Consider the following 11746-nt stretch of genomic DNA (forward strand, 5'->3'; position numbering starts at 1 on the left):
GGGGAGCCGACTCCCGCTGAGCAGAGAGCCCGATGTGGGGCTCCCGGGACCCTGAGATCATGACATGAGCCAAAGGCAGAGGCTTAACCCACTGAGCCACCCAGGCACCCCTCTCTAATAAAATCTTTTAAAAAAAAGAGGCCACTGTTCTCTCCCCACATATGCCTGTTACACTCCGCAGGGTCGTGAACTTTAGCAGCAGATTCTGTTGTTTATGTATGGTTTTTCTCTTCCCAACCAGACTGTTAAATTCCTTGGAAGCACATTATCTTACCCTCTCATGTTATCCCTCACATCTAACACGGTGAAACAGTTTTGATTAATAAGCCTTGTGCCGTACTTGTTGCCTGATAACGTGACTCCTTATCGTTCTCTCCACCACCAGACTTTTCCACTGTGTGAGCCCAAAGCACCAAGTTCACGATGCTACGGACCCGTGCATTTCACAGGCTTTTTCCTTGCCTGTGGTTCATTAGGACTATACCACCACACAGGGTAGCATACATCACTTTTGCAATATTGCGGTTATGAACTGGGTATTTCTAAGATTTTTAAGCTCCCTGAGGGTAGGAGTCCTGTTTGCTCCAATTTGACTATGGTAGGTGTGGGAGGTTTTGTAAAAATAACGTGCCGCTTTCGCCAAAACAATGTAAGTCTCCCAAAATCTCCAGCCCTTCCTTCCCTTCCCGGGCGGGGGAACCATAGAGACGTCCGGCGCAGCGAGACCTCCTGGCTCAGCCATTGAGATGCGCAGAGGGCGGCTAGAGCGTTGCTCGTCGAGCCAGCTTCCGCTCCGTTAGTCTTCCTTCCCAACATGGCGCAGTCGGTTAACATCAGCGAGCTGAACCTGCCGCAGCTAGAAATGCTCAAGAACCAGCTGGACCAGGTGGGGACGGGCGGCAGAGATACCCCATTCCCGCCTCACATGTCTCCCGCCCACGCGTCCTCCCTCGCCTCCCATTCCTGCCCTCTTTGGGAGGCTTCCCCTCCCCTCCGAAACTCCCATCCCATCCCAGCACCGGCCCCCTCCCCGGCAGTGCCTCCCTCTCTCTCCAACCCCAACACTGACCCTATTTCCCGTCCTCTGTAGGAGGTGGAGTTCCTGTCCACGTCCATTGCCCAGCTCAAGGTGGTACAGACCAAGTATGTGGAAGCCAAGGACTGTCTGAACGTGCTGAACAAGAACAACGAGGGTATGGGGTAGGCGCGTGAAGGCAACCTGGGGGATGTGGTGAGCCGGCTACTCTCGTCCAGACTTCTAATCCAATTACCCTTATCTGAGATGAGAAACCAACCCTTTACATATTGTCTACCGCTACATGAGCCCTTTCATGTTGTCTATCTAGAGTTGAAATGTACAGGACATTCCTCTGCTGTTGTCCCGTTTCCGTTCTTAAGATCTCTCTTACTATCTCTGCCATATTGGAACTCCCTTTAACGTCTTAACCTTCCCCAGATGTTTGTCTTAATTGCTTTCACAGGGAAAGAATTACTCGTCCCACTGACGAGTTCTGTATCCTTTCCACAGAAACTGCTACTCTGCTCTCTCCTTTTCTCTCTCACCCCTTTCCTGGGGGGAAAAAAAAAGGATGGGATTACTTTTGATTACTACAGAGTGTCCCCATGATTCTGAGAATACTATTATATACTCTTTGTACCTCTCCCTGTCTGGGGCCAACATGCAGCTAATGCCTTGTGAGCACGAAGCCATATGTAGAATTGAGGTGTGATTATTTCCCTTGGAGGTTTGGGAATATTCTCTAATACAAAGACAAAACAGGTGGGTTTAGACTTTTACTAATAACTTAGAAGACCTAAATGATGGAAGAATAGTAAGATATAGAAACAGGGGGGCTCTGTTTATGAATCCTCAGTTTTGGTTTAACTGTGATACTTCTTTCTAAACTATTGTTATCAAGAAGCCTGGATTTTGGCTACCTGTTCAATGTTTCACTTGAATAAGTTATGGCCATAGGGCATCTGTAAGCTGTAGTCTGAGAACTGACAGGCTGAAGAAGAAATACAGAAGTAGTGTAGTAGGGGTTGGCCAAATAGTGGGCATTAAATTCATCAGGAATTAGCTAGTGATTTCATGATTGGGGATGTTGATGGAAAGTGAAGCCAAGTTTTCACTTTTACTACTCTACAGCAGTGGGAAAATATTATTGTATCTAGTCCTTCCAGAGGGGCTAGTGGGAAAAACTGTAAGAACTGCTTGGAGGATGGGAGATGAGATCAGAGCAAGAGAGTATTCTGGCATATGCCATTGTCTCCATAAGGAACCAACTTCTCTGTCCCTTCTCATTTATAGTGTACAGGTATGGTTCAAAGGCCTCCAGATTCTTCAGTCCTTGTGGGTTGTAGGTTTTTAGAAAAAAAAGCCAAGCAGGCTAGCTGACAGGGAATCATGACACTCCTGCTGGGCTAGTTTTCCCTTAATCCTTGCTTCTCAGATGTATGTCCCTGGGAAGCTACATGATGTGGAACATGTACTCATCGATGTGGGAACAGGCTACTATGTAGAAAAGGTGAGTGGAAAGTAACCACATGGATGCCCATCTGAGCAGGGAAAGGAAGTTTAGGGGAAGACCTAGAGTGCAGCATAGGGTCTCCTCTTAGCCCTTCATTTACCTCTGACTTTGCAGACAGCTGAGGATGCCAAGGACTTTTTCAAGAGAAAGATAGACTTCCTTACCAAGCAAATGGAGAAAATCCAGCCAGCTCTGCAGGAGAAGCATGCCATGAAACAGGGTAAGGTTGGCCTAGGGCTCCTCTTCACCCTTTCTACCTCCATGATAAAGAACATGGAGTCCAGTATCAACTGAGGGTGTCCTCTTTGCTAGATTAAGATCATGTGTTTCTCTGTGGTGTCTAGATGGATTCTCTAGATTCTGTGCATTACATACCCAGTATTTGTAGATTGCTGGGTTGGGTGCTTGAGAAATTTAGAGGATGGAAATAATCTTTGTTCTTGGGGTGTCCTATCTAATGGGGATGGAATGGGGGAGATGATATATGTAAATGAACACAGAGGAAAGAAATACAACGCTAAGTACTAGTCATTGCGGCCCTGGCTACACATGAGAATAACCCAGCAAGTTTAAAAAGGAAGCCTGGGTCCAATCCAAACCAATTAAATCAACCTGGGGATGGGGGTGGGGAAATTCCAGGGGGTCAGTGTTTTTTTAAAAACTCCCCAGGTAAGGGCGCCTGGGTGGCTTAGTGGGTTGGGCCTGTGCCTTCAGCTCAGGTCATGATCCCAGGGTCCTGGGATCGAGCCCCGCTGCCCACCCCCCACTACCCCCCACCCCGCCTACCTCTCTGCCTACTTGTGATCTCTGTCAAATAAATAAAATCTTTAGGAAAAAAAACAAAAACAAAAAACCTCCCCAGGCCTTTCTGTTACACAGTCAGGATTGAGATCACTGTTCTGAAGGCAAAAATCTATCCACAGTTATGTTTGACAGATTTAATACTGTATTTTGTTCATTTTTATGTCTCAGTGGTTATCATATTTCCTGACACTTTCACACTATCATATTTCATGACATACACTTCCTGTGTGTGCATGTGAGTGTGTCCCACAGTGGATCAGTGTTAAAAGTTCTGGTTTTGTTTTGTCTTTTAATTCTTTCAGAGTGAGAGTGCATGAGCAGGGTGGGGGGAGGGGCAGAGGAAAAGAGAATCACAAGCTACTCCATGCAGAACTCCGTGCAGAACGGGGAGCCCAAGGTGGGGGCCCATCTCAAGACTCTGAGATCACGACCATCCTGTGCCTAAACCGAGCCCCACGCTCAACCGACTACACCACCCAGGCGCCCCCATTGTGTTAAAAGTTTTATTAACTGTCCTTGGTTGTCTACCTGTCTTTAAATGTTTTCTCATATTTCCTAAACTCTGGGTTCTCCCCCAAGCTCCAGACCAGGATCTGACTCTTCTTTTTTCCCACAGCTGTCATGGAGATGATGAGCCAGAAGATTCAGCAGCTCACAGCCCTGGGGGCAACTCAGGCTACTGCCAAGGCCTGAGAGCTTGTTTCAGAAATGGGCAGAGGGACCCTGCTTCAGGAGCTTGGGACTTTGTGGGCGTGGCTTCCTGGGGCCCGGGAAGAGACCGGTCTCGTGTTTCATGCTAATAAATGTGCCAGCTGGGCAGAATGTTGGTCTTTTCTTGCATTAAGCAAAGGACTGGTGAAGTGGGAGGGTGGTGGTGGAGATGCTGTGCCCCTCCGCCGAGCCTGCTCAGTAGGGGTGATGCCTTGCTTATCCTGGAGGCTCCACTCTGGGCCTTTGGAGGAGCTGGAGCAAGCCTGCAGAGCGCTCTCCTCCGCGGGCCGGTTGCCGTGGGAACGGCCACCCGACGGAAGTGAAGCTGTGCGGGCGCTTCCTCTTCCGGGTCACGACCCACCTCCCTCACCCAACCTGGGAGGCTGCATGGGCCGCCGCTTCCCGCGCGTTCTTCTACCTCTGCTGCTGCGGCCGCCGCCACCCCCGCGGGCCTGGCCGGGTGCGACGGTCAGCCTGGAGTCCGTCCCGCCATCCAAGAGACCCCGCGGCAGCCTCATGGCGCCACCCCGAATCGGAACGCACAACGGCACCTTCCACTGCGATGAGGCCCTGGCGTGCGCATTGCTGCGCCTCCTGCCCGAGTACAGGGTACGATCCGGTCCAGGGAAACTGACCCCGGGGCCCTGGGGGGCCGCACCCAAGCACCCCTCCGTACACACTCCCCTGGAAACCTAACACTCATTCTCTGTCAGCATGACCCTGGCCGCCCCCTCATCTCCTGTGTGCCCTACAGGATGCAGAGATTGTGCGGACCCGGGACCCCGAAAAACTGGCTTCTTGTGACATTGTGGTGGATGTGGGTGGCGAATACGATCCTCAGAGACACCGGTATGACCATCACCAGAGGTGAGTTTCCATATAGCATTTCTTTAGCTCCTTTGACTTCAACTGTCCTCTGTGCTCCAAGGCAGCCATCCACTGCAGAGGTCCGTGCCCGAGAAGGGGACCCGCCGCCTCCTTGAAAGCCAAGTCCTGAGTCCCATGGGACTGCAGCCTGCCAGCTCTCCCCCTGCTTTGCGTCCATCCACCTGGCCTTGGGCCTCCCTGGCTTCCAGGCGGTCCTCACAAGCCTCCCTGCTGGCCACGCGCCTTCCTTGGCTCAGTCAGGCTTTTCTCCCACTAGCATTGTCCTCACCCCAGTTAGTACCCCAGCTCAGATTAGTCCTTTCATGTGCCCTTGCTGCCCCACTTCAGACTGCTGGGCTCACATGGCGACGGTGCTTGGTGACCACTCAGATGTACGTGGTCTTCTACTTCATTTATACTGCTAGGTTGGGAAATCTTTCTTTTCCAAGGGTGGCCCATTATCCACGGTACCATTTCAGTCCTCTTCCTCTCCCCTCAGGCCCCTGCCACATCAAACTCCCTCAGTAAGTGACCCTGCAACCTCCTCTTGAAAGGAACGAGGCTTTCCTGCGTGCACATCCTCAGATTGCCATTCCCAAGCATCCTCAGCTTCCTCCCTCCAGTTCAGGAAACATTGTTCCCTTCTGTTCACCCCTTTTGAGGTCTATTACTGTCTCCTCTGGGGGTTCATACCACCGTTCTCCCCCCAGTGTTTGCTTTTCTTTCTTTTCTTTCTGATCTTATGTATTTATTTGAGAGAGAGAGAAAGAGCTTGAGTAGTAGGAGAGGGAGAAGCAGGCTCCCTGCTCAGCGAGCTCGATCCTGGGAGCCGAAGGCTGACACAACCCACTGACCCACCCAGCCGCTTCCACCACCCATCTTCCCATTGTTTCTGCTTGGAAATCTAAGGGATGAATAACAAAACCCTCCCTCATACACCCCACGCTGATTAAAGTGGTGATCTCTTAGAGAGTATGAAGATGTTTTATTTTAATTCTTCTTAAGTACTTTCTTACCTTTCTCTTTTTCTTAAGTGTACATGTGATGTTCTTAAATGATACCGTGGGGGAACCCTCCTGGTATTTATAGCCTCATATCTTACTCTCCCTTCTCAGCCTTTCTTCAAAAACAGAGCTGACCCTGATTCCACATCCCCCCCAGTTCATTCCATTCATTCATCCAGCTGGTCCTCTCCCATTCTCTCCACTGGAAATGCTCGTGGAAAGGGCTCCGGTGACCGCAGCACCAAAGTCAGATGGCTGGCGGAGGGTCTCACATTAACGGACCACTTTGTGGCACTTAACTATATTGACTGATTCCTTTTTCCTGATGATTTTATATACATTTTTTGAACTGTGCAGTATTTGATACATAATGTATTTAACACTTTTGGAATATGAAACGTGTAACAAACACCCCTAGGCCAATCTCCCAACCTCTGACTAGAACAGTACTATTACTTTTGTGTTGTACGCAAGCACTTCTTCCCTATCCCGGTTCCGTCTCCGCAGAAATAAGCAGTATCCTTAATTCTGTGTTCTCATACCCGTCCTACTGTGTAGTTATTACGTATGTCTTTTCCATCAACAATTTAGTTTAGCTTCTTTTAACCTTTTTCTGGGGGCTTACTATGTATTAGTCTTTATATCTTGTGAGCATTTTATAAATATTTCTTGTATCTACTCAGTACGTAATAACACCAAAGCAAAAAATAAGCTCTCTAGCTAATTCTGATAGACTGGTATTTAGAAATTACAACTTTAGTTTCTTCTTCCCTAAGAACTGTCATACCCTTTTCCTGCTCTCTGTGCCACTGTGAATTCAGATTTCTACTTTCCTCTCTCCCCTGCACCACTGCACCTTGCATTTGTTCTGCATGCTGGCTGGCACAGTGCTCTCACATGAACTTGTCTGCTGGAAATCTCTCAGTGGCTCCCACTACCTACAGATAAAGTCCAAACTCCAAACTATGGTGGACGAGGCCTGCCATGATCTGGCCCTTGCTTACCCTTCTAGCTTTATTTTTTTGCTGCTTCTCAAGTTGCCTTTCTTGCAGTTTCATGTAGAGACCTTTTAGCCAGTTTAAGAGATGTTGTTCCAGGGACGCCTGGGTGGCTCAGTTGGTTAAGCAGCTGCCTTCGGCTCAGGTCATGATCCCATCATCCTGGGATCGAGTCCCGCATCGGGCTCCTTGCTTGGCAGGGAGCCTGCTTCTCCCTCTGCCTATGCTCGCTCACTCTCTCTCCCTCTCTCTCTCTCTCTGACAAATAAATAAATAAAATCTTTTAAAAAAAAAAAAAAAAACACAAAAGCTTTAAAAAAAAAAAAAAAAAAAGAGAGATGTTGTTCCATCTACCGGGAATGCCTTTTGTCGTTGACCTTTTGTCTGGCTGGCAAACACCTAATCCATCTTTTAGGAATGACCTGAAGTGTCTCCTCCCTCCTGCCCCCCTTTCTTTTGTTTATAACCTAGCTAGAGCATTTGCTTGGTTGGTTGTGGGCTTGTCTACCTATAGTAGATGAACTTGAAGGCAGGGCCTTTGTCTTAGGGTTTGGTTTGGTTTTTAAGATTTTTTTATTTATTTAGGGGTGCCTGGGTGGCTCAGTGGGGTAAAGCCTCTGCCTTCAACTTGGGCCATGATTCCAAGGTTCGGGGACCGAGCCCCACATCGGGCTCTCTGCTCAGCAGGGAGCCTACTTCCTTCTTTCTCTCTCTCTCTCTCTCTCTGCCTGCCTCTCTGCCTACTTGTGATCTCTCTCTGTCAAATAAATAAATAAAATCTGGGACGCCTGGGTGGCTCAGTTGGTTAAGCGGCTGCCTTCGGCTTGGGTCATGATCCCAGCGTCCTGGGATCGAGTCCCACATCGGGCTCCTTGCTCGGCAGGGAGCCTGCTTCTCCCTCTGCCTCTGCCTGCCTCTCTGTCTGCCTTGTCTCTCTGACAAATAAATAAATAAAATCTTTTTAAAAAAAAAATTAAAAAAAAAAGATTTAAAAAATAAAAAAAATAAATAAATAAATAAAATCTTAAAAAAAAAAGATTATTTATTTATTTATTTGATAGCACAAGCAGAGGGGAGCAGCAGGCAGAGGGAGTGGGGAGAAGCAGACTCCCCACTGAGCAGGGAGCCCAATGCGGGGCTCTATCCCAGGACCCTGGGATCATGACCTGAGCCGAAGGCAGACACTTAACCAACTGAGCCACCCAGGTGCCCCGTCTTAGGGTTTTTTTTTCATCCCTAATGTCTAAAACAGAAAGCCTGGCACGTAGTAAGCACTGAATTAACCATTGTCAAATAAAAGCATGAACAGAGACTCCAATCTGAGGTCCATGTTGAACCCCAAGGAAAAGCTGAAGTCCCACAGCTGGGCACCCTCCTCCCAACTCCTGAGTGTTCTCCAGCCTCCACTCCCTCGTGCCTGCATGTACACACACATGCTGTGGGCTAACTGGGGCAGCTCTGCCTCAGCCCTACCTCCCTATGCTCCTCAGATCTTTCACAGAGACCATGAGCTCCCTCTCTCCTGGGAAGCCGTGGCAGACCAAGCTGAGCAGTGCGGGACTCATCTATCTGCACTTCGGGCACAAGCTGCTGGCCCAGTTGCTGGGCACCAGCGAAGAGGACAGCATGGTGGGCACCATCTATGACAAGGTGGGAACCCAGGGACAGAGATGACCCATAAGTGCATCTCTACCACCTGGGAATGGAACTTAACGCAGGACTGGGCCTCAGGTCGGGACTCCTGGCCCATTGCTGGCCCAGCACCTTCTCCCTCGGTCGGGCTCATCTTCTCACAGGGGATGGCTGATCTCTCTCACCTCTATCCCAGGGTAGTTGTGAGAAGTGGGTGAGGTTCAGGGAAGGGCTTTGAAAACTATAGAGTAGAGTTTCCTGGTCCTTTCCTTGACCTGACATGCATAAAAAACGATTGTTGAGCAACGTGGTAATAGAGGAGGCTGCTTGTGTGGGAAAACACATAGCTTAGAGGTTCTGGGTGCCTGAAGGTAGAGGGAAGCATATCTGGGACACATGAATTGGGAAGATCAGCTGGGACAGGTTGGATTATGAAAATATCCTCAGGTTCCACCAGCATCCCCTGTGAGCAGCTCAGCACACTCCTGCTAGGGAAGGAATGGGGCTAGTGGCTGTGGTACACCTGTCAGGTCAGGGACTCAGGACACCTACCTGACCCTGCACCTGTGATGTTCACCAGCCAAGCTTCAGGTTCCGTCAACTCTGGTTTTTGCAGAAGCCACTGAGTTCGGTTCTGTCTTAGTTTGCCTATTTTCTGCCCCTGTGACATGGCATTAGTATGATCCAAAGAAGTGACAGAATACGAATGGTTGAATTGGAGCGTTTGGAATACTGTTTTTAGACTGCCTGGATCCATTTCCCCATCTCCCGAGGGGCTTCCTTTTTTTTTTTTTTTTTTTTAGATTTTCATTTTTTTAGAGAGAGAGGACATGAGTGGGGGGAGCAGCAGAGGAAGAGGGAGAAGCAGACTCCCCACTGAGCAGGGACGCCAGTGCAAGTCTCAATCTCAGGCATGACCTGAGCCGAAGGCAGGCACCTAACCCACTTAAAGGGTGGACTGAGCCACCCTTGCCCCCTGCTGAGGGGCTTCTAAGCAACTGAAGTAAATTATACCGAGTTTCAGTTGAACACCAGGTTGGGGTCCACACCAAGAGAGGCTGAGCATAAAGGAGTTTCTTTTTCAGCTCTCCCCGAGAGGAGCATTCCGCTGCATACCACAGATGTGTTGATGTTGTAAACCTATGTGCAGAGCAGTTTTGCTGTAAGCATTGATATTATACCATACTGGTTCTGCCCCTAGTCTTTTCAAGATTTAATTTGTCAGAGAGAGAGGCAGGCTCGCCGCTGAGCAGGGAGCCCAATGAATCAGGGATCCCAGGACCCTGATGACCTGAGCCAAAGGCAGATGCACAACTGACAGAACTACCCGGGTGTCCCTGCCCCCAGACTCTCGAGGCACTGTCCTACCCTTCCTGTGGCCTCAGGAGATGAAGCACCTGTTCCCACCACAGGGCACATCATGGGCTTCTCTGGGACCACATCCCAGCTCTGATGTCTCATCTAGCACTCACTCTCCCCACCTCCTGTGTTTGGCCAGACCCTTGAGTACCTCATTTACCAGGACACTGAATAGCCTGCCCAGCCCACCTGGAAATTTACCCTCTCTCAACTCTGGGATCCACTCCCAGAGGCCCTCATGAACTTGAGGACTTCCTTGTTCTGAAGTCCAAAACCCCACCTCACACACTGCTGGCCTTGACTCAGGCTTTGTGCAGTAGCAGAAGGGGCGCTGGGTTAGAAGTCAGGTGATCTGAATTCCTGCCCCAGCATGATCAGATGCAACCTGAAGCCGCTGAGCTCCCTGGTTCCACCTTTCTTCACCCAGTGAATGTTAGAAAACCCTCACAGGGCTCTTGTGGAGATTAAATGAGTGAAATCCGTAAACCTTGATGTAAATGGAATCCTCAAGATCATTTACTCCTGCTGCTGCCCTAGATGTATGAGAACTTCGTGGAGGAGGTGGATGCGGTGGACAATGGGATCTCGCAGTGGGAAGAGGGAGAACCCAGGTATGTGCTGACTACCACACTGAGCGCCCGGGTTGCTCGACTTAATCCGACCTGGAACCAGCCTGACCAAGACACTGAGGTAAGGAGAGCCCCCAAGGAAGACCGTGAGGCGTGTAAGCACATCGGGGGAGGAAATGAGAGTGGTTGCCTCCTCCAATCCTAGTAAAGTCAAGTTGGGGCCAGTACCATGGTTCTGATTCCCACCATTCCCTCGATTCCCAGGCCGGGTTCAAGCGCGCCATGGACCTAGTCTGTGAGGAGTTTCTGCAGAGACTAGACTTTTACCAACACAGCTGGCTGCCAGCCCGGGCCTTGGTGGAAGAGGCCCTGGCCCGGCGATTCCAGGTACAGGCCTCAGAGGAGGCACTGTGGTTCATCGTTTAGGGACTGCTGGTCAGCAGGGGCTCCTGCTTCCACCGCACATCTCCCAGCCCTGCTTCCCTTCCAGGTGGACCCAAGTGGGGAGATAGTAGAACTGGCAAAAGGTGGATGCCCCTGGAAGGAGCACCTCTACCACCTGGAATCTGGGCTGTCCCCACCGGGCACCATCGCCTTTGTTATCTACACTGACCAGGCCGGACAATGGCGGGTACAGTGTGTGCCCAAGGAGCGCCATTCATTCCAGAGCCGGTAAGGCCCTAGAGAACCACCCTCAGATCTTCAGGCCTGTTTCAGCCCTATCAGAGGGGGTCACTAACCTTGGCCCCTTCTGTGCTCTGCTCCTCAAGACCTCCATTTGCTCCCAGCAGCTTCCTCTTTCTGTTCACTCGTAGGCTGCCCCTGCCAGAGCCATGGCGGGGTCTTCGGGATGAGGCCCTGGACCAGGTCAGTGGGATTCCTGGCTGCATCTTTGTCCACACCAGCGGCTTCATTGGTGGGCACCACACCCGAGACGGTGCCTTGAGCATGGCTCGGGCCACCATGGCCCAGCGCCCAGCACCTAAACCTCCCACAAATTCCCTAGACCAATAAAACATCCTCTATCTCGTACTGATCAAGTCTTCACCCCATTATTGTCCTGCACCATTCTGGGAACTTGCTGAAACTTGGTGAAAGTGAAATGTCCATTATATGCCAAAGCCTATGGTAGGTATTTTCTCAGCTTTGCTTTCCAAATCACCTGAAAACCACCCAGTTCCTAGGGTCAGATAAGTTGCCCAAATTCATAAAAAGTAACAGCCCTATCTTAACCCAAAGTCCATGCCTTTTTTTTCTTCACTAGACCCTAG

At 50.1% G+C, this 11746-nt stretch overlaps 2 protein-coding genes across 2 annotated transcripts; both read left to right on the top strand.

Moving 5' to 3' along the window:
- Positions 1-736: 736 nt before the first annotated feature.
- PFDN5 (prefoldin subunit 5) lies at positions 737-4157 on the top strand. The gene is made up of 6 exons (XM_080812370.1): positions 737-886; positions 1091-1193; positions 1482-1513; positions 2454-2528; positions 2646-2751; positions 3952-4157. The coding sequence occupies exons 1-6, from the start codon at positions 815-817 to the stop codon at positions 4026-4028; spliced, it is 465 nt and encodes a 154-aa protein (XP_080668496.1). The 5' UTR covers positions 737-814; the 3' UTR covers positions 4029-4157.
- A 232-nt stretch (positions 4158-4389) lies between these two features.
- On the top strand, positions 4390-11710 carry MYG1 (MYG1 exonuclease). The gene is made up of 7 exons (XM_080812369.1): positions 4390-4655; positions 4801-4913; positions 8406-8565; positions 10444-10596; positions 10740-10862; positions 10966-11147; positions 11291-11710. Exons 1-7 carry the CDS (start codon positions 4434-4436, stop codon positions 11487-11489), a joined length of 1152 nt encoding a protein of 383 aa, XP_080668495.1. The 5' UTR covers positions 4390-4433; the 3' UTR covers positions 11490-11710.
- Positions 11711-11746: the final 36 nt, after the last annotated feature.

Source organism: Martes martes (assembly GCF_963455335.1).
Source record: "Martes martes genome assembly, chromosome: 8".
NCBI lineage: Eukaryota > Metazoa > Chordata > Mammalia > Carnivora > Mustelidae > Martes > Martes martes.